This window comes from Epinephelus fuscoguttatus, linkage group LG10 (genome assembly GCF_011397635.1).
Source record: "Epinephelus fuscoguttatus linkage group LG10, E.fuscoguttatus.final_Chr_v1".
In the NCBI taxonomy this organism is placed as follows: domain Eukaryota; kingdom Metazoa; phylum Chordata; class Actinopteri; order Perciformes; family Serranidae; genus Epinephelus; species Epinephelus fuscoguttatus.
Window position 1 is genome coordinate 29,241,362 of NC_064761.1, and position 22,887 is coordinate 29,264,248.

Here is a 22,887-nt window from a genome sequence, read left to right on the forward strand (position 1 = left end):
TGTTTTCTTTAATTCCCTGGGAAATGAAACTGCTAGAACATTTCTATTCAGGGTAAGCATGTGTGGTTTCTCACCTGAAATACTTCCAACAACCAACAGAGCAGATGATACTTAAAAAATAAATATTTAAAATCCATGAAACTACATGACACAAACTAAAAACCACAATCAGTTTCGTATTAGTAAACTCTCTTAGTAAAGTCTGATGTTGCAGGTAGCCCACTTGAAGTCAACAGAGTGGAGTAATAGAGAAGTTGAATCATCAGGGACATGTGGGTTACTTCTGTCTGATCATAACTTAACGGCACAGTCTACCAGTGGGGAGACCTCCTAGAAACTTCATACCCTGGTGACCACACTCACAGGAGTCCTACATCTCACAGAAATCATTTTCCCCATTACAGAAAAGTTAGTTTCTTCTGACCTCTTAATATTCCACCTTCACTACCAGTGTTTACTCACAATTTTCCATCTCCACTACGGAAAATATTTAAGTCACCCACAGAGCTCACACTTCACTCTGTCTCCCACACACTTCCTCACAGCTATGTCCTTGTGTGCGAGCGCTGTACATCCCTGTTACAGAAAATATCTTTGATTTCCCTACAAAGCCACAAGTTACAAGCCGCCTTTATCCTGCAGAAGCTCTCTGACACTGTGCTGCAGCCCACACATGAATAAAGCATGAATACAACGTTGGGAGGACTAGTGTTGCTCGCGGGAACTATAGATGTACTTGGCACCGCTTGGAACCCTCCGTCCGTCGTCTGCATAACCCTATCTGTCTGTCAGTCTGTCAATAGTTCAATTCAGCACACTGATCTGTGCGCGTGTGTGTGTAACCTGATAAATTCATCTTTTTTTAATTGTATGTATTTTTTGCAAGAGATTTGCTTTTTTTTTAAATCTTTTTTTGTGTGTTGCTTTTGAGCGATGGTCAGTTTTACTTTTACCATTTATATCCCTCTCCCATATGAAGGAATAGCATTCTTTGCTAGCCTGATGCTAATGGCCCCGGATTGCGTCTTGTTTCACGCCCTCATTTTTGTTTATGTACTCTGTGTGGTAACATCCCTAGAGAAAATATCAAAAAGCCTGGGGCGTTGTCGCACAGTTGTCCACAGCAGCAGATCGCTCTGTGTTTCTACTGGTCAAAGTGACGGCTGAGACGGGAGAAGTTCAGAATGACAAAAAGAAAGTCAAACATGCTAGACTTTCTGTAGGGATGTTGTGAGGCGTCCCGGACATGGCGTCAGTTGTTTTCCATTATGACACTCATTCACGATCCAAGCCAACACTGTACAACACTGCGTTGGGCTGTAATCTAGCTGATATTGTGTAGTGTGAGCCCGGCATATGGCTAAATTTGAGTGTTTTGACAGTCTTGGAGAAGGAAATTGTGTCCTGAGTGACTTTTCTTGTGGCTGTGTTTTAGAGAAAGTCACAAGCATAGTTGTACTGTACTAAACAACTTAATAGACTTAATATTACAGTGTAATATTTGATTATTAATTTAATTTTATTGTATTTTATTTTACTTTGTTTTTGTTTGTTTTTTTTGGATTAATAAATTAATCCTTTTGTCACTCTCACGGCAAAAAACATCCAAAATATATTGATTTTCATACCATTGAAGATGATGAAAAGCAGCACGTCTTTCAGATTTGAAACACTGGAACTGCTGAATTTTTGGCATTTTGCTTGAAAAAATACTCAACAAAAAGATTATCAGAATACCTGCAGATTAGTCTCTTTTTCTGGTAATCAACAAATCAAGTAATTGCTTCAGCTCTACACACACACACACACACACACACACACACACACACACACACACACACAGACAACACTGTGTTTGGGTGTTTATTTTGCTTGCTTGTTTTAATGTCAATCATGTGTCATGACCTGTGTGTGTGTGTGTGTGTGTGTGTGTGTGTGTGTGTGTGTTGTGTGTGGATCTGTGAAATGTGAAACGAGTCAGCAGGTATGTAGCTAGTTCAGCTTTCCGCTGCAGTTTCCTTGTAAATAGGAAGAGCTCCTGTGTAAGCTCATTATCAGCCGCTGCTGTTTGTGTTCTCTTGTGAATCGCGTCTGTCCACACACACGCACACACACACTCACACATTCATAAATACTTTGTCTGCTTATCTCTTGTCATCTACCTCTTCTGTTTGTTTCTTTTCTCTTTCCAGCCTCTCGCAGCCTTCTGTTCTTCCATCTTTCCACCGTCTCTTTTCTCTTCACTTGTTCTTTCCTTCTCCTCTCACCCTGCTCCACCTCCCCTTCTTTTCTCCTCCCTTCTCTCATTAGATAACTGCAGTCTGGTTCGTTTAATATATGCAAAGCCGTTTATGCCCCTGGAATATTTTAGTTCTTTAAATACTTCACGCAGTGTACCAAAATATGTTTTATCTAAGCCCTCTGTATTTTGATATTGCACACAAAAGCGGAACCGGTCTCTTGTGTGATTTGGAAACTAGTACAAAAGCAGAGAGAAAAAAAAATTTGACAAATGTGGGTAATGGCAGAAAAAGGGAGGCAAATTCTCTGGTGAGTGAGTGAGTGTGTGTGTGTGTGTGTGTGTGTGTGTGTGTGTGTGTGTGTATGTGTGTGTGTCTTTTAGAGAGAATGTACGTGCACGGGTTTGAACATACATGCAAGGTTGTGCGTATGTGTGTGCGTTTCTGTTTGCATATGGATGTATGCACCATGTAAATGTCTCTGTGTGGTTGTATGAGTAGATGAACTTGTGTGTGCGTGCATGCCTGTATGCCTGTGTGTGTGTGTGTGTGTGTGTGTGTGTGTAATCACTAAAATGTCTGTGCTGATCACTGTGACCCAGTGAGAAGTGCTTACTCCAGCACTCTGTTCTGGGGGAGGCAGCGCTGGCTCAACAGTGGCTCCAGTGATGAAAGCAGCTGTAACAGCAACATTATCTCCAGGTCCATACACTACTGTACCAGCCACAGTGACAATCTCCACTGTTTCATGTAATGTTCCCTGAGCTCTGAGTTCCTTTACAAATCACAACACAGACTGTGACACTGGAGGCTGTGTTGGATCCATTAAGGAAGAACTTGCGGCGTTTTACTTGAAGTATTTTGAAACTCTGTAACCGACTGCTGTAATAAACTCTGCCTGATTCGGCTGTTGGCAAACAGTGTTGACGAAAATACAGAAAAAGACAATAAGTGGGTGTTCGGTGCTGCATTATGAAATGCAAGGGCCTGCAATGTGGGGGCGTGCTGCCTCAGGTACAGGTGAGACAATGAAATATGATCCAGGAATTACAGTTTGGGTAACAGAGGTGTAACTTTGAGTTACTGAAAACATGCTTGTTTACAACCTGGAGGGATTTTAAAGTTGAGACATATCGTGGTCAAGTAGTGCATAGTATTGCTTTATATTTACTTTATTAATTCTTATGCCTCTCGGGTTGTCTATACATACATACATCTAGACGTCACATTCTCATGAATGCAATATCTCAAGAAGGGCTTGAGGGAGTTTCCTCAAATGTGGCACAAACATCCACGTGGACTTAACGATGAACTGTTTGATTTTGGTGGTCTAAGGTCACTGTGATCTCTTAAACCATGTTTAGAGCCATAACTCAAGAATTCATACACCAACAAAATTAACACAAAGCTCTAATAGGATCAAATGATGAAGTGATGACATTTTATATCCACAATATCAAAGGTCAGCTTCACTGTGACATCATAATGTTCTGCACAAACATTTTTCTGGCCATTACTCATCGTCACAACTCAGGAACAGAAGGGGAGACATTTGATCAGATACTGAATTGCTGACACTAATCTTGGGTGTCCATCTTGAAACTGGGCTGATGGTACAGATCTCCTGTGCTGAAGCAGAGGTTCTTTGCTTCTTTGCAGCAACATCTGTATGAAGCATTGCCAGCTGTCATGGCTACATGAGTCCGGACAATGGATGTCAACTGTAACTTGACTAAGAGTAGTTGTTTTGCAGTTACTCAGGTGCATTTGCAATAAAATATACTTCTACTCTGTTAGACTGGGATTACACATTTCTTGCTATTTTCTCTGAGACATTAAGTGATGAATAGTTTTTATATTCAGCTGAGCTCACATGTGCACGACAGTGATTGTCCGGAAGTGAGAGGAAAGAAAGCCTACTAGCCACAAACTGTAGCACCGCACATGGAAAGGAGGTTTATGTTTTGGAAACTAAATGCATGTATACACACACACGCACACATACACACACACACAATGCCGACTGTGTCCAAGCCTCTCCTTTGAGGATTCAAGTGTCACAAAGTTATTTTTTCTTGCTGATTTGTTTTGAGATTAAACAGTGCTTAGCAGTCCCTATTTTGTCATGCGTCTTGTTCTGGATATGACACTTAAATGACAATAAATGTGCACTACACATTTGTCCGTATCTGTTTGAATGTTATACACTAGTGTAATAAATTGCTTGTAATGAATTTACCCAGGACGTGAGTATTTCTTTACAAGATGCTCTTTTAATCTTACTCAAGTATTTATTTTGTGAGTACTTTACTTCTACTTGAGTCAGTATTATAGTCTGAGTGGGCGGAAGTTCGCTCCAGAGATCAGCCTCTCATTGGGCGGAACGAGCCACCCGCTGAAGTCCCGCCCTACCACCTCCAGTTGTGTAGCAGTTTTCAACCGTTATCAACACGTCCTTTGCTAACTTTTGCGGTGTTTGATCTTGCAGTGATGTAGCCATTTTTCTGCCATGGTTCGCGTCCTGTAGGTGATATTTTTGTGGGCGTGTTACACCAAAACCTGTTTCCCCCCGGCAATATTTTTGCAAGCGTACCATTGCTGTGGCAGAACGATTGTGATTGGTTGAAAGAAGTACAAGCAGCCGGGGTGTTTTTTTCTCCAATCTCAAAGTGAGAGTCGGCCCAGCCAGACCTTTCTTTTCTTGAGAAAGGTCTGGTGAGCGAGACTAGTATTATTATAAATTAACAAAACTTTTACAGCTGGCTAATGTTGTGCCTTGCCAGATGATGTCACATAATGTTGTGGAAACTTTCAAGCAGGGCGTTAGGTAATGGTGTACTTTCTTTAGGTGGCAATGAAAAGAAAGTGTAGTTCAAAAACACATTGGTAAAAAAAGTCCTGATAACAATTGCGAAATGCTGCAAGGATCCCTCCTTCAAACAGAAACTCTCACAGTGGTGAAATGCTGTAAAATGGAGTGAAATGGAACAACAAAACAAGCTGAAGCACTGTGAGACCCTCTGAGAATGAAAATACATAAATAAGCACAGACCTTTAGATATTTTTAAATCTCTGTTTGTCATTCAGGAGCCTAACTCTCCTGCGGGCAGCCCTCCCCACTCCCCCCACGGGAACGGGTTAGACCGGGCTCCTACTCTACGGAAAGAGCTCCCGGGCTCCTCCAGCACAGGAGAGGCCCCCTCTACCCCAAACCCACGCAGCCCCACCCCCGGGAAGTCCAAGGACCCTGCACAGGTGAGACAGAATGATTTTTAGAGAGTTGCTGCACTCTGCTGACTGTTAGGGCTCCATCTGCTTTTCCTTTATGCAAATATATTACTGTTAACATGTTTAATGAGACTGAAGATTTTCAGCCTCTTTTCATATGTAATAAAGTTGTATTCCTTCTCACTTTGTACCCTCAGGTCCATTCCTGGTACTTGTTATGCTGACATTTATGGTGTCTTGCAAAAACACTTACAACTATTGTACAGGAACTAAACCTTGTCCTATGCTGAAAAGCTTCATGGATGTCTAGTACAGATAGCTTTATCTGTTACAATAGCTGTCCCAGCACCACAGAGACGAATTCTTTTCTTTTTATTAAGATTAGTCAAAAGTGACAGATAATCATTCTTAAGGTTTGTGTAATAAAGGAGGGCTTAGGTGTGTTGACTGTTATAGATCCCACGACAGATCGACCATGTCTTTTATTTCTTATATCACATGTTTGATTTCTCTTCAGATGGATAAATCCCAGTCTCCGTTGTCCAAGTCTGGCACCCCATCCCCGTCCCACCGTGAGGCCCTTACCCCTGGAGCACCAGGAGCCCCAGGAGCCCCTGGTCCCAGCACCTCCTGCCTTCGTCTGGTCAGCAAAGCAGCATCCAGTGCAGACCCCCTTGGTGAGACTCTGACTCTTAACAAGCATAAAGAAATGTTAAAACTAAAAAAAATAGTTTTTGTAAATGTTGATAAAGGAGCTTACCAATACATTTAACAAGCCACAACATTAATCTAGTACATACATGTACATTTATAACTTGACATAAAGCCTTAAAACAATTATTCTATAGTGATCACTGACTTTCTGATTTAACTGCTTGGCTAGAGCTCCATATTCTTTAAGGTAAACCAGACTAGCTGGACCACTTGGCTCTTTGAAATAGGGTGCTTTCACAAGTGCCCTGTTTGATTCGGTTAAATCAAACTCAAGTTTGTTTGCCCCCAGAGTGCGGTTCGTTTGGGCAGCAATTGCACTCGGGTGTGCACCAAAACAACCGGACTGAGACCTTCTTAAAGAGGTGGTCTCGGTCAGGTTACAAACAAACTCTGGTGCGGTCTGAACCAACTGCAGTCACATGACACATTATTTGGGTTAAACGTGAGCATGTTACAGTCCTGGAGGATTATTAATGTGCACCTCCTCCTGTACTGCCTTAATATGCACATTCAGCACATCCAATGCATCAAAACATTGTTTTCTAGTTGGAGCCGCACCTCGTTTTCAAACTGTATGGTTTGACTAAAATGAACAATGACAGCAATATAGTCCACGATGAGCAGCGCTAAAATCAACCTGCGTAGTTGTCCCTCCATTGTGACATTAGAAAGTGTCACATTTATCTTGCAAGTGTACTCTTCTTCAACATTTTGTTTACTTTCTGGATTTTTCCCACATGGAAATTCTGACCGATCAAGAGCGGCTTTCTCGTGCAAGGCATTTGATCTGGTCCACTTGTAAATGCTGCCGTGAGAACACGAACCAACTCTAGGCAATTATGCAACTTTCTAACAAAATGATTCAGACCAAAGCAAGACAACTCTAGGTCTGAAAGCACCTTTAGACTGTCATGACCTTAATGGAATTTGCACCTATAGTCTTCCTCTGCCCTTCATATCATATATCCTTGTGTTCCTCAGTTTTTCCATTTCCTCATTTGTTCTATGACACAACTGTTGCATGTCATGCACTGATAGTTTACTGTTCTGTGCCAAAATCTCTTGATTTGATTATATCTGAATGTAATGTATTTAAACAAAAATGTGCCTATAGGACTTATGATTCAAATGTTCAAAAACATAAGAGAAAAGTGAAACCTCTCTGATATTTACCACTGTGCTCTTGGGCAAGACTCTTAACTGCTGTTTGCTCCTCTGTGGCCAGCAGTCAGGACCATTGTTGCACTTGACAGCTCAACAAATAAAATTTAACGAAAGAAAAAGATTTCCATTCTTCTCAGCCCCTCTGTGACTGTGCCGGTGTGCCGTGTATTGTTTCCCCCTCTTTATTTCCATCCTTCAATCCCTCCTTCCTCTTTCCCTCCCTTCCCAGCTCTCCGCAGTCCCATGTCTGTGCCCCCCGGTTCATACCCGGCTCATTTTGGCGTGGTGTCCCACGCAGGACTGAATGGGGAGCTGGCCAGCCCAGGAGGTTTCGGTGGGGCTTTAACTCTCTCCCCACAAATCAGTGCAGCAGCCAATGCCTACTCCCGAAGCCCCATGGTGAGTAAAGGCCAAATTATTCTTCTCTGTCAAGGTTTGATTTATAGTTCAGCGCAAGCTCTAACCCTCTGACTGTTTCAAAACTACAGTGTGTTCTGAGTTATCAGGTAGTGTTGTGCATTCATCATAAAGTTATCATGTTTACACACTCTTTGATAGAAAGCAACAGTTAAAGAGAGAAGTTCTGTAATTGAAATGACTTGTCTGGATTACAAAATGCACAACAGAAAAAAAAGTTTAGCCTTTCTTCAATGTCCTCTATATAGTCTTCATTATCAGCGCTCACATACAGCATCAGAAACATGTACATGAAAATATCCAAGCAGTCCAATCATGGTTTTTACATCGTCTCCTGTAGCCTTGTAGCTTTGACATGCATTTACATTTTTGTTGATGTGCATGTCAGCTGTATGTAATCTCCATATGTAGCTCCCACAGGACTTCAACACAACCCAGCCTGAAGGCAGGATGTACACTGCAGTGCCCTGTTCACCACCCTGTCATCAGTCTGGGGGAAGGCAGCTCATAACATCATATATTAATATAGCACACTAATGTGCGCACATTCTGGTCTCCCCATTGTTTAAACGGGATAGTATGGATCTTTTGAAGTGGGGTTGTATGAGGTACTTATCCATAGTCAGTGTTTAACATACAGCAGATGTTAGTTGGCACACTTCCTGTTGGGAAACGAAGCTGGAGTACGAAAGCTAAGCAATGTTCTGCTGTGGACGGGGGCAGCAGCAAAACTTATTTTAGCCACCTAAAACAAATCAGTATCACTTTAAGTGTATGCTACATTTAGAATATTTTCACTGCTCTATCTGATGGGGAATTGAAGTCGTTATATTGCTCTCTTCAAAGCCAGACTCCATTGAGAAAAACAGTAATTTAACATCGCTTAACACAGGAGCTGCTGGTGTACCGCTTATTGTGTGACGTTGGTGTTTTAAAGGGTTAGTTTGGATTCACCAAAGTCAGACAATAACACAAGAAACTAACTGATCAAGGCAGCAGACCAGCAGCTTCCGTGTTCAGTGAGTTAAAATTACTGTTATTCTCAAAGTCTGGTATCTTTGACGAGAGCATAGATGGGAAATTGAAGCCATTAACAGCTTCCCCATCACAATGGGCTGTCTACAGCAAGGTAGAGTCCTGAAAATATTCTCAACTAGTCCATACCCATTAGTAGCTTTGTCACCTTCTACCTATGCCAATCCTCAATGCCTATGTGCAGTTTCACATAGATTGACCACGTCAGTGAGTAGAAAAACGTGGGACAGACAGAATGACTGACTGACAGAATGACACACTGACAGTTTCTGTGATTATACCATGACTTAGTCATACCAAAAATTAGGAAAAAAAACAAACATTGGGCCACAGGGGGAGCCACAGCGATCGGGCGCCTTTTAGCCATTTTTAAGCATTTTTCTGTTGTTATAGCGCCACCCAGTTGCCAATTAGAGTTACATTTCTCCAGTCACCTTGAGGCGTCCTGTTCTACATATCTACCAAGTTTAGTAAAAATCGATATGGCGGTTAGGCCTAGGTAAGAAATTAGCTCTCTAGCGCCCCCATTTTGTTTGATGGGGTCAATAATGGAGGGGTCCTCTCAGATTATGTGTGGTCATATGCCTACAAAGTTGCATGGTGATCGGTGAAACCCTTGAGATGTTATACACCTTTATGTGATGAGCCACGCCCTCCGCAATATTCATTGGCTTATAGAAGCTCAGTTTTAGTGAGTTTTCCAACTTTTGCCAAGAGGGAACTTTAGATATCGGTCCCTAGATTATGTTCACCAAGTTTCATGCAGATCGGTCAAACTTCCTAGGAAGAGATCGATTTTAAGTGTTTTTCAAAAAAATTCAAAATGGCAGAAATTCTATATAACAGGAAGTTATGAATTCTTGAGGCAAATTTGTTCCTGATGAGGAGAGGCACCTCTGTGCAAAGTTTCATGTCTCTACGACATACGGGGCATGAGATATGCCAATTCAAAGTTTGCCATTTCAATCGGTTGCTATAGTGTCCCCCTTTGGCCAGTTGATGTAATATTGCTTCATTCGCATCCTCCCATGACCCTCTACCACTGTGCCACATTTCACATGGATCGACCAAGTCAGTGAGGAGAAAAACGTGGAACAGAGACACAGACAGGCACACCCACAGACAGAGTTTTCGTTATTATATAGTAAGATATAGCTTACACTTACACTTTCTTTGGGTGTCTAAAATACGTTTTGCTGCTGCCCCTGTCCACAGCTGCACATCACTTAGCTTCTGTACTGCCTGCTTCTCCAAACTGGGGGCGTGCCAACCAATATCTTCTGACTATAAAGATGTACCTTATACAGCGCCACTTTAAAAGATCTAAACTATCCCTTTAATTCTGCTTTATAGTAAAGTTATTGTACCCTTATCGTTTAAACAATAGATAAAATTAGTAATCAGCCGTTGCATTTTTTAAGTTTCAAGCTGTTCATTGTTGGTGTGCTCTTTTGTCCCCACCAGGTGGCATATGACTCTCGGTCTCACCTGAGGGCCCCAGGGCTGTCTTCTTCTCTGCCTGGTTCCTCTGGCGGCAAGCCGTGAGTTTGTATTTCTGTAACACATGAACATATTCACAGATGGAGTCCTACTCTGGTATGCATGCAACATGAAAGGAGATCCACTATGGCAGTGGTTTCCAACTGGTGGGTCCTGGTCCAAAAGTGGGTTACGGGTCCATTCTGAACGGACTGCAAGTGACTTGCAAATGTGTGTGTGTGCAAAAGTTTATAAAAAACGCACTTTATTTTTAAGTATAGTAAATTTCCAGCACAAAGTTTTCATCTTGAAGTGCTGCTTCCTGCTGTAGAGTGAGTGACTAAAGGACAGCTACGTGACAGAGACAGCACATTAGCTTGACGACATGGCCAAATGCAAGCATGACACTGTGTTTTTAACTGTGTGGATCTTGAACCAATGATCAAGAAGAAACCCTGGACCATGTGGCTGAATCAGTTGAGAACCACTGCACTTTGGCATAAAATCTCAATACATCTAATACTTACTCAGTTTGCAGATGTGACTTTTTGCACTGTCACTATTCAGTTTTGGGAAATCTACATTTAATAGACACGTATTGTAATACCATTAGTGTGTGCGTGTTAAGGGTGGATACTTGTAGTAAATTCCTCAGTTACACAGGACAGCATGATAGTTAATTTTCTTTTGTGCTGATTAAAAAAAGAAATATGTGAAAGCTCAGCGGGGTAATCATTTAGAACTAAGAAAATAGACACAGACAACTGCACATACTTTGGTCGAAACTTGCCCTGTGATAATTCAAAATATTTCAGCAGGATAGGAATCCAAATTAGTTGTAGTTTCTCCCAGCTGCTCACCTTCTTTTTACCTAGCTCTTTTCAGCGTTGCACCTTGAACCTGTCAAACAAAGATATAAATATTGAGAAATTTCAAGTGTTCAGGTTCCAGACCTCCAACACACAGTCCATTTGGCTGTGCCGACTGCCGAATTATGTTGTTTTTGTCATCTGTTCCGGAGTAGCAATTCATTCTTGCAGTGCTAATTTGAAATCATAAAACAGCCTTGGCTTCCAAGCGCTACAGTATTGATCAGCCATTAGCAATGCCACACTGACTCTGCCCTGTAATACAATCTGCCATTATACATTCCCACCTACAGCTACAGTGGGCCAAGTAATTGCCAGTATTTGGGCAAATAATACCGAAGTTCCAAGGCCATTATGGTGTCATCACACTTCACAACTTGCACACTGACTTGTGTGTGGTTGTTTGTGCATTGTGTATGTTTTACCTGTTGCTCCTCTGCTTTCTCACTCATTGATTGAATGATTGATTCTACCTTCTCTGTCCCGTCTTTGGCCCATTTCTCCAGTCCTTCAATCTCCTTTGTGGTACCCACTAGTCCAAACTCTGTTTATTTTTAGCTGTAGCCCTTCAGTTCTGAGGTATTGATTCATTTCTGTTCCCTTTTCTCCAGCGCCTACTCGTTCCACGTGAGCGCAGACGGCCAGATGCAGCCGGTGCCCTTTCCCCCTGACGCCCTGCTGGGCCCAGGAATCCCTCGACACGCCCGTCAGATTCACACCCTGAACCACGGAGAGGTGGTGTGTGCCGTCACCATCAGCACCTCGACGCGTCACGTCTACACCGGAGGCAAGGGCTGCGTCAAGGTGTGGGACATCAGCCAGCCTGGAAGCAAGAGCCCCATGGCCCAGCTGGACTGTCTGGTGAGACACGAGGAAGGAAGTGTGTTAAAAATAGAAATGGCTGCACTGACAAACATCCACATATCAGGCCATGCAAACAGACGTTAGTATGACAGTATCTTTAATGTTACATCCAGTCATGTTACCATCTCACCCATAAAGCCACACACCTTTCTCCTTCATCCACATCACACATGACCTAACTGTTTTTTAATCTTGTTCAATCAGAACAGGGATAACTACATCCGCTCCTGTAAAATCCTTCCTGACGGACGGACCTTGATCGTTGGCGGGGAGGCCAGCACGCTGTCAATCTGGGATCTGGCCACGCCCACTCCTCGCATCAAGGCAGAGCTGACGTCGTCCGCTCCCGCCTGCTACGCTCTGGCCATCTCCCCTGACAACAAGGTCTGCTTCTCCTGCTGCAGCGATGGTAACATCGTCGTCTGGGACCTTCACAACCAGACGCTGGTCAGGTGAGAGGAGGGAGGGAGGGAGGGAGGGAAGGAGTGAGGGAGAGGACGGAGGAAGGAGAAACAGAACATAAAAAAATAGTGCTTTACCTCCACAAATAGAACGGTGCCAGGAGAGAGCACAGAGGGAAGGGGGAGGAAGGTGAGGGGGAGAAAGGCTGGAGGATGTAAAAACATTTCAGGAGCTTCTTTAGGAGAGAAGAGGAAAAGGAGATAAAATATGGAAGAAGAAAGAGGGAGTGAGGAAATATAGTTGCAGTTGGGAGGTTTCCTCAACTAACCCATGGTCAGGTAAGGAGATGTGGGATGAACTAGCCATGGGGGATATGGGTGGGATGAAAGAGCTGGATTCTGGCAAGGTAGGAGAAAGATGAATTGAAGGAGATGAGGAAGGAAGCCTGTGGTAAGGAAAGGAGAATCAGGTGAGGGCAGTCAGTGCTCCAGGGAGGAAAGAATTCAAATATATTTGGTCTGATACCTCCAGGAGAAAAGAAGCAAAGACGCACACAGGATGCAGAGGCTTTAGAGTGTGTGTACGCATGTCTTTGTGTTCATCTGTAAAGCTCTTGGGTTTTTCCTCCCTGCAGGCAGTTCCAGGGCCACACAGATGGAGCGAGCTGCATCGACATCTCCAACGACGGCACCAAACTGTGGACGGGAGGGCTGGACAACACGGTCCGGTGCTGGGACCTCCGAGAGGGACGCCAGCTCCAGCAACACGACTTCACCTCTCAGGTAAACACTAGGGGTGTGCCATATCATCTCACTCACAATAATACTGGTATAATTTTTAATATCATAGGAAAAAATTCATATAGTGATACTCGCAATATTTTGACTTGTCGACATGTTGACGTCATTGCCCACGGCAACAACAGGCATGGCTGAAAGCTAAATTATTACTGACTCTGATGTGGTTGTTAAAAGAGGAGCAGATTCAGTAGTGTGGAATAAACTGTGGCATACTGAATGTTTTATGAACAGCCCCAGACTTCTCAGACTCTTTTAGTGAGTTACCGATCAGAGGGAAGTCAGTCAGCGGCTCCTCTGGCAGCAGCACAGCCTCTCTCCCTCTCCTCTCTTGCCATGCGCACACAGGAGTCGGTGTCGTCAAGTGATTTTGTCATAAACCGTTGGTAATGTAAACCTATGTGATGCTCATGGCGCAACATAAAGCTACATAAATGTGAATGTGCGATGCTTATCGTAGCATAACAGAGTGTCACAGGTTACAGTGTGATGATTAGAGGAGAAATGGTAGAGCGTAAATGTCCAGGTGGGAAAAAAACAACTCAATCACTTAGGATTTTGCTAAAAGAAGGAAGGAAATGGGCTGATGAGATATATATATATACATATATATATAGATAGATAGATCCCACTGTACATTTTTTGGTAGATTGGTAGTTCAAATAAACACAAGAAGTTTGTGCTTTAGAGAAAGAGTCAACACTCAGTGAATAACCTAAGCCCTATGATAAGCTAATATGGCAAGGCTTAACTATACAAACCAGTGAGCAGTGATAACTAGCATGTCTTTGGGGTCATCGGGTGGGAACCTCCTTTCAGCAGTGTTTTGTCTAGTTGGTCCCACGACACCTCCAGGAGGCTAGACAGTGATCTCTGGCGTCCCAGAGACACTCCCCTAATGCCAGGTCTCACTGCTACCCTCCCCGCACCAACCCAATAACCTCCTTTACCTTACTTACACATGGCTTTCTCAGCCCAAACAGCACTGCCACCTTCAACCAAACCCAGGCTCCGTACATGCGAGCTCCAGGTAGAAACAGGGCTGATACTACCTTTCCTAGCACATTCACCATACTCTATTTCACACGCTACATAGCATAACTACAATATAAGCTAAAGTTAAAGGAGCTAAATAAACTTACAGGATCAGCAAACACACTCACCTTGCCGCATGGCCTCAAACAAAATGGATTCAAATAGGCCACTCCCACACTTAAATAACCTTCCTCTTTCTGGACTTCCTCCTCACTTACACATGGCTTTCTCAGCCCAAACAGCACTGCCATCTTCAACCAAACCCAGGCTCCGTACATGCGATTTTGTTTTGTTGAACTATTAATATTGTACACAGAATCTGAATCTCATTTTGAGTAACTGCTGTTGTTTATAAACCAAAGAAATGAGTGCGCTAAGGTTTGTATAATTTTGACTGAATATATGAAGGCAAACGGTTAGGTTTACATGTTAAACTATATTACTTATTTTGTTGCAATTCTATTTTCTTAGATAAATAATAAAATATTATTTTTACTATTTTGTCATATCGTTAAGAATATAGTTATCACAAATATACTTTGAAATATTGTGGTATTATTTTAGGGCCATATCGCCTACCCCCAGTACACGCACACATACTTCATACACCGCAACAAGACATTAACTAACAGATTCATACACACCTGCATCACATGATCATAGGTCTGGACAATATGGCCTATAAATTGTATCACGATATTTCTAGGCTATATTGCAATACAGGATATATATCTCAATGTTTTAAAATCATCTCTAAACTATGTCAACAACTAAAACACTGAACTACGGTTATAATAAAGTTAAGTATGTTGTTATAATAAGATAAGAAGAAGAACCATTGGTGCTTTTATTCTGAAGCACTTCGGGCCAGAAGTGCTGATTTTCGCTGTGAACTTGAAGCGTCTGGTCATCGGTTAGCTGGTAGTTGTAAGTGGGAAATTAAACCGTTATGGCAGTGCCATTTATGCACTGTGTGGGGAAACTAACAGCTCTCTTATTCATATATTCAGAATATTTGCAAGTTGCACTGGTGCTCCATGGTTACAAAATGCAAATAAATAGCCATGCTCTGGAGCCCTGCAGATACAAAGACACATGCAGTGCCTAATCACACACTATCGCCCAGGAGAGAGTGATCTGGGCGCGGGAGTGTGTGTGACATATGAGTCTTTTTTTCTTTTTGTGTCTGTGAGAGGAAGAAAGCAGTAGAAAAAGCGAGACAACCGCAGTGCCAAAGCAAGTCTCATACTGATGGCTTAAAGTAAATGGCATGACAATTTATACTTAATGTTCACAATGTAGTCATTTTATACATGCCATAAGGAACAAGCTGCGATACACTGAGAATAATCCATGTATCACCCAGCCCTGCATGATCATATACGCATAAACACAAATACAAATATTTAGTTTGCAGGAACACAAACAGATTAAACATACACACAGCAGCACAACCTTGTGTAGCAGGAACACAATGGAAGACATATGAGCACATTTTTTTAGAAGCACATGCAGGTACAGTTCATTACGGGGTCATCACGACACATCACATCACATCTACACCTCACAAGTTAACTTACACTCATAAATCCAAACAAAAACACACACCGTGACCTCCCCTCGCAGGTATTTACACCAGTACACACCATCAAAAACACATCAACAAACACCAACGTGATTTTACTTCACAGGTGCCCTCGCACACACACACACACACACACACACACACACACAGTCTCTCTCATTCACTCCTCACTGCCACAACAGAGCTATAGAGTTGACCACCGTTGTCAGATGAGTTTCGATCCACCGTGTAATGACTTTCTCTCTTGCTTGCTGTCTCTCTCCGTCTACCACTGTCTCTCTCCTTCTTCCCCAAATTAATTCACTCTTTATTTAACTCTATCTCCGTCATTCCCCTCCCTCCTCCTTTTGGCTTTCCACCGTCTTTCCTCTTTTCTATCCTCGCTCATCATCTTTATCTTTTCCTGGATATCTTGCTTTCCCTCATTCCAACTTAATTCCTTCATCTGTCCTCCCCACTTCCCTCCATTGTTCTCTATCTCTCATCAACCTTATCTTCTTTCCTCCCTCATCCCCCATTTCCTCAATTCTTCTCCCCCATTCCCTATTTTTGTTTTCATTTCTGCACACTTGCTTCCTCTCTCCTGTGCCTCCATCGTCTTATCTCCATTTTATTTTCTACCTTCCTTTGATTCATTTCTTCCCTCTCCATCTCCAGATCTTCTCTCTGGGCTACTGTCCGACAGGCGAGTGGCTGGCTGTGGGAATGGAGAGCAGTAACGTGGAAGTTCTGCACGTCTCCAAACCTGACAAGTACCAGCTGCACCTCCATGAGAGCTGCGTTCTCTCCCTAAAGTTCGCCTACTGCGGTATGTACACAAACACACACACAAAGTCTTGTCCTTCTATCTTTGTGAGGACCCTCATTGACATAGCACATTCCCTTGTCCCTTAGCTTAACGCTAATGATCACAACGAAATGCCTTACCCTACCCTTACTTTAACCCCAACCTAAACCTAATTGACCTTTAGTAAGCATGGAGCCCACACTGTAACTAACTGCACTCCCTGAAGAAATATTATCATATTTTTGGAAAAATGAAACAGTGATTCCAGAGAGAAGCAGACAGAGGGGTCTACAGTCTGTGTTTGAAGGATATATCCAGGATGTCAAACTGACTCAGCAGCAACAACAGGTTAAAAAGACAAAGATAGTTAGAAGCTAAAGCCAAACTATAGGCTACAGATCACAGTGTAAAAGTGAACCACCACATCACTGCTGATCAACACACAAGACAATGAATATAAAGGGAAACTTCACTGATATTGAACCAGCTGTGTGGCATCACAGTGTGTGCAGATGAACAGTGTTTAGCTTCGCCCTCGTGCCGCTGGTCGAGCAGGGATCTCAGGCCAAACATCATTCATCTGTGCGCAATGTGATGACACACAGCTGGTTGAATATCAGCAAAGTTTCCCTGCTTCTCTTCACTGGTTCCTGTACAGCAGGGTCGGCCTTTTTTCATTGTTATAATCATTAAAAAGCAAAAGCAGCATGTGTATACATTCAGTAGGCTATATCTTCAGTAGCTAGCTAGCTAACCCTACACTTTTCAGGGTTTGATTTTGGTTTTGGAACAGGGAAGAAATGTATATCTTTTTCCAACCTCTCCAGGTAACGAGTATCATTAATACACGACGTGCCCCAGGCACAACATTTAGCTCCAAATCCATAAAACCAACCTGAAAATGAAGGAAATCTGAAACGACTGCATTAGAGTCAATGGAGCACAGCTGTGTTGTTGTCGGACCCTGGTCTGAGCCGGCCCGATGCTACTTTATGATTGGCCAGTCTGCGTCCTGGGGCAGGACCTAGCGAAGGGTCAATTTTAATATGAATTAAACGTGTGTTCCCCTTAAACCTTTGAAGAGTTAAAGACTGGCCGAAATGTCCTCAGTTTCCAAAAGTGTCCTCACTCTGTTGGTTAAAACATGTTTGGGTCCTCACTATGTTGCAAGTATGAGTACATACACATACACACACACACACACACACACACACACATATAAAAACTTGGATTATTTCCTGAATGTTTCTGGAATATTTGTTGCCACTGACAAACACTCTTTGCTCTCTGTTATTTACAGTATACTGTGCCTTTATCACCCCTTGTCTTTTGTTTAACCTGTCGCACTGTATGTGTGTATGTGCTATTTCAGGAAAGTGGTTTGTGAGCACAGGAAAAGACAATCTGTTGAATGCATGGAGGACACCATATGGAGCCAGTATTTTCCAGGTAAGAGACGGGTGCAATGCTCTGAGGATGTTTGTGCTCTGTGTATATACGTATTTGTATATATAAATATATGCGTGTGTATCTGGGGCTGCAGAGTCATCTGTTAGTCAGTGTGGATAGTGTTGTTTAAGCTATCGCTGCTTCCTTTCCGTGTATCTTACACATGCGCGCGCACGCACACACACACACACACACACACACACACGCAAACACAGAGCCCTAGAGGCAAAAGAGAGAGAAAGATGAGGGGGTTCAGAGGGAGAAAGCGAACGATAAACATTTTTTAAAATTCCAGGTTTGTTGATCCATGGTGACTTGCGGAGGTTTATCAGAGAGTGCAGGCTGCCAAACACACACACACACACACACACACACACACACACACACACACAGAACAAATGTAATAACTCCATCGTGTTCAATCGCTCCATTTGAGGAAATGTTAAAACATGAATATGCAGGGAGGCAATATTTTTAGCTGAGCCAGTTCATCTGGGTGTGAATGAAACTAGCAAGGGGAGATGAAAGTACATTTAAGACGTGCGTTTTCTCTGTGTGTGTGTGTGTGTGTGTGTGTGTGTGTGTGGCTGTGGCTGTCATATTTCTGTAAGCTACAGTGGGCAGCAGGGTTGGCGGCTCCTGTCTCTCCCTGTGGACTGAAAGGAGAATTCTGGCTATCTGCTTTGTTATCCAAATGCCAAGCGTTTCTCCTGCCAAACAGCTCCCTCCTGTCACCGTGTTATACAGAGCTCCTCTCTCCCTCTGTCCTCTTCCTCCTCTCTGGTTTATCACTGTCCTTTCCAGTTTCTGTCTCTTGCTTTTATTTAACCCCCCTGCTCTTCTCATTTTTCCTCACTCCTCCTCCCCTTGTCTCTCTGTTTGTTGTTGTCCTTTCTGCCTCTCTGTGCTCACTCATTTTTATCTTTCTCCTCTAATCTGTACCTCTACCCTCACTTTTTTCCTCTGTCCTTGTCTTTCGGTTTATCCCTGTCCTCTCTATCTTGCCTTCAATTTTTTTAATCCTTTTTTCTGACAGTAACCCATCACCTCTTCTTTCCTCTCTTGTTCACATTCTCTCTGACCCTTGGGCTTGCATGTCCCACTCATTCTCTGCCTCTCGCTGCTTCATTGTCAGTTTATCAAATATGCATCATTGGCATAGATCTTACATATCAGACTGACGTTGCCTGTGGTGTTTACAATGCCAAACTTTATCAAGACAGGCGTTCAGTGTCTGATATTAACTACTAAGAACTCATAAACATCGTAATTTTAGAGGTAAAGGGGGATTTATACTCATGCAGCAGAAACTACGCCATGGCTTATGCTGTTGTGAGCATTTATACTTGTGCGGTGGTGTGTCTGCGTCACTCTGCAGTTACACCTCGTTGATTCAAAACACACATTAAACATGGCTTAACAAAGAGATTTTAAAACACAACCACCCAAATACGCTTCGCTGTAATTCGTAGTATTCACAGACAAAGCATTTGTCTTTACCTGGACACATTTTCCCCACAAATACAACATGCTAATGTTTTTAGCACAAGCCTATGGCATTTTATATTGTATAAATTAGCCTAGACACTAGCAGACTTTTGCTCCTCTCATATGACGCCACGGACAGCAACATTTAACAAAGGTAACGTTAAAAAAGTCAGCTACGTTACAACTGACAAGGTTTACCGACAAGCCACTGTCTTATACTGACAAGTTTTCCAAACAATGTAACATGCTAACATTATTGGCACAAGCCTATGGCATTTTACATTGTATAAATTAGCCTAGCGACGAGAGGAGATTTCCTCTGCTCATATGAAGCCAGGATAAATCCCGAAGTATAAATCCTCGAAAGATTAATCACACATAGGACTTAAAATGCTATCTTGTGGAGGCTTTGTCGTCTTCACAATTTATTGTTTCTTATCTGTGATATTAAAGTAAATAAAAGCTTTGTTTCCAGTGAGGGAAATGGTTTCAGCTTACAAAAATAGACAGGAGGTCTGTGTCACCACAATGTGTAGTTACATTTCTGGGGAAGTGCACATCAGGTCATGGCTTAGGGTACAGCGTAGGCTCTACGTCAACACAGAGCCTACACCATAGATGTGGCGTCAATTCCTGCGTAAGTCTGTCCAGACAGTTTTCCTCTTTGTTCCTTTGTTGTTGTTTTTTGTTTGTTTTATCTCTCTTTCCCACTCCATCTCTGACTCTTACCCTTTCCAAACTCATCTTTTGACTTGTCATTGCATCCTTCCCCCTTGAATGCCTCCCCCCAATTCCCCCCATCTGCTATGTTGGTATAGTAGGAAGGATCCTGTATGAAATGGCCTCTCACCGGTGGCTTGATGATTGACAGCCCTGCTGTGCTTGTAGCAGGTGGGGTAGGGGAGGAGGAGAGGGGAGATGAGTTTAGAGAGGAGGAGGAGTCGACATGAGAGAGGGGGACAGAGCAAAAGGGGAGCCTAAGAGGATGGAGAGGGAAGAGGAGGAGGAGGAGGAGAGTCTAGGAAGAAAGGAAGGAAGATAAATGATGATGGAGCAGTGGGAGGAGGAGGAGGAGGCAGGGGACTAGAGGGAGCTTTAGATCATCTAAAGCCAGGTGCCCAGGTCTGGCTTTTAGACACAGGAGAGAAAAGAGGGGGGGGGGATTGTGCATTTTGCCAGTTCATACAGACCATCAGACTTGTGCTGCTAGTGATGCTTAAACCTGCAGTTAATGAGGCTGCATCTCTCCAGAGAAACAGAGAGAGGAAAAAAGAGGGAGAGGGAGAGACACACATAGAGGCAGACGAATGAGTCAGCATCCTGGAGCTGTGGAGTTGTCTGTTTGGAAATAATTGCCGACTGTTTTGAAATGCAAATATGTCTTGTATGATTGAGTATTAGCTGATGAGTCATATCTTTTCTAACATCTTTCTCTTTGTGTTTGTTTCTCTCCATCTGTCTCCATCCATCTATCATCACATCTCTCTTTCTCCTCTGTTTTTTTTTTTTTTTTTTTTTTAATCTGTCTCTCACCCACTCCCAGTCCAAGGAGTCCTCGTCTGTGCTGAGCTGTGACGTTTCCCCGGACGACAAGTACATAGTGACGGGCTCCGGGGACAAGAAGGCCACGGTGTACGAGGTGGTGTACTGAGGGCCGGGACGAGATGGGAAAAGACAGGACGGAGATTTGGGGGCTTTTTTTTTTTCTTTTTTCTTTTCTTTTTTTTTTTTTTTTGTTTGGAAGATGGGGGGGGTCAACCAGTTGCCCCGCAAACCGCTTCTGATCCTCATTACATCAGCAAGAGAAGCACCTCCGTCTCAGTCCTCTGAGTCCTCCTGACCCTCACCCCTAATACATCACCCCCTCTCTCCCTTTTTCCTGTGATATAAGCTACAGTGGAAGCTCCCAGATGTCTCCCCCCTCCCCCCTTCCACTTTTAGCCCAAGGATGAGGCATGATAGCAGAGAGAGAGAGGCAGAAAGGGAAGCAGCAAGATAAGAAGGACAAAGGAAAAGGGCGGTGGAGCATAAAGATAAAGTCGGGAGGGAAAGACAAGAAGGAGGAGAGAAGGCGAGAGTGCGGAAGGAAGAGAAATGAAAGGGAGGAAGAGGAGAAGGAGGAGGAGGAGGAGGGAGGACGAGGGAGGCAGGGTAATTAGGGCTGTTTCCTGATTAAGAGCTCAGTGGAAGGGAGGCCCCCAGAGGAGGCGCGGAGCGGCACTGTGGGAGCGCCAGCCAGGAGCACTGATACCACACAATCGATTCATTAGCCAGACAGTGGAAGCCTTAATGAGGCTGACGCCGCAGCTCGCTCTCCCCAGCGAGAGGTGTCAGGAGCTGGGGAACGATGACGCTCTGAGATAGAGGGGGTCGCGTCAGATACCCACATACACTGACATGAAACATAGACCTGCTCACACACACACACACACACACGTAAGGCACACGTCATCGGACAAGAATACACACACTCTCGGATACACCCCCTTGAGGTAATGGTAGGAAAAGAGATACACACACACAACACACAGAGCACCCAATTAAACATTCATCGCAGCGCTCCCCGTCTCTCTGCTTAATATCTATTTTATTTTGGTCTGACAAAGGCAGCGTCTAATGAGCAGTGGAGTCAATGGGATTCTCCCAGGGCCCAGAGACACAAACACAGAACATCAGCCGAGCTGTTCCCTCTAATTCCTCTGGATTGTTCTCCTGACACCGGGCGCTGCACTCACTCTCATTAAAGGCACTGTCAGCTAGATGAAGTAGCAGCATGCCAACTTCACTGTAAGGCAGACAAGAGGGCAAATTAACACCACCCGATTACGGTATCATCAGCAGCCAACTAAGCAGCGACTAATCCGGATCCTTTTAAATTTTATGCAACTGGTTGCTGTTTTCATTTACAAACCAGAAGAGAATTACTGTTTATCAGAGTCATTATCTCCATCTCTGCCTGCCTGCTGATGTGCTAGTGTTCAAAGTACTCCGGCTAAACATTGTTCGGTAAGCTATTGATTGCTATTAATTGAGATGCTAAACACCTTGAAGGAAAAGTCTAATATTTTGGAAGATAAACTTATTCACTTTCCTGAAGAGAGTCAAATGAGAAGATTGATAACATTTTCATGTCTGTAGGCCAAAGCAGCCTGCTAACCTAGCTTAGCATAAAGACTGAAAACAGTGGGGAACAGCTAGCCTCTTTCCAAGAATGACAAAATTTACCTACCAGCACCTCTGAAGCTCACCAATTAACACACTGCGTGTCATTTGCTTAATCTGTATAAAAACCGAGGTGTTACAGTGACAATTACGAGAGGTTATATGCTGGATT

General features: G+C 43.3%; 1 protein-coding gene across 2 annotated transcripts in view; it reads left to right on the plus strand.

The window, feature by feature from the left end:
• tle2b (TLE family member 2, transcriptional corepressor b) overlaps positions 1-21,989 on the plus strand; it is a 127,150-nt gene extending 105,161 nt beyond the window's left edge. For both annotated transcript variants that reach the window (XM_049588712.1, XM_049588714.1), the window contains exons 11-20: positions 5,328-5,495; positions 5,986-6,145; positions 7,576-7,745; positions 10,263-10,339; positions 11,758-12,007; positions 12,215-12,462; positions 13,047-13,194; positions 16,487-16,637; positions 17,989-18,065; positions 21,097-21,989. In XM_049588712.1, coding sequence (XP_049444669.1) covers positions 5,328-5,495; positions 5,986-6,145; positions 7,576-7,745; positions 10,263-10,339; positions 11,758-12,007; positions 12,215-12,462; positions 13,047-13,194; positions 16,487-16,637; positions 17,989-18,065; positions 21,097-21,204 — 1,557 coding nt within the window. In that variant the 3' untranslated portion in view covers positions 21,205-21,989. The remainder of the gene's footprint in view (positions 1-5,327; positions 5,496-5,985; positions 6,146-7,575; positions 7,746-10,262; positions 10,340-11,757; positions 12,008-12,214; positions 12,463-13,046; positions 13,195-16,486; positions 16,638-17,988; positions 18,066-21,096) is intronic.
• The last annotated feature ends 898 nt before the right edge of the window (positions 21,990-22,887 follow it).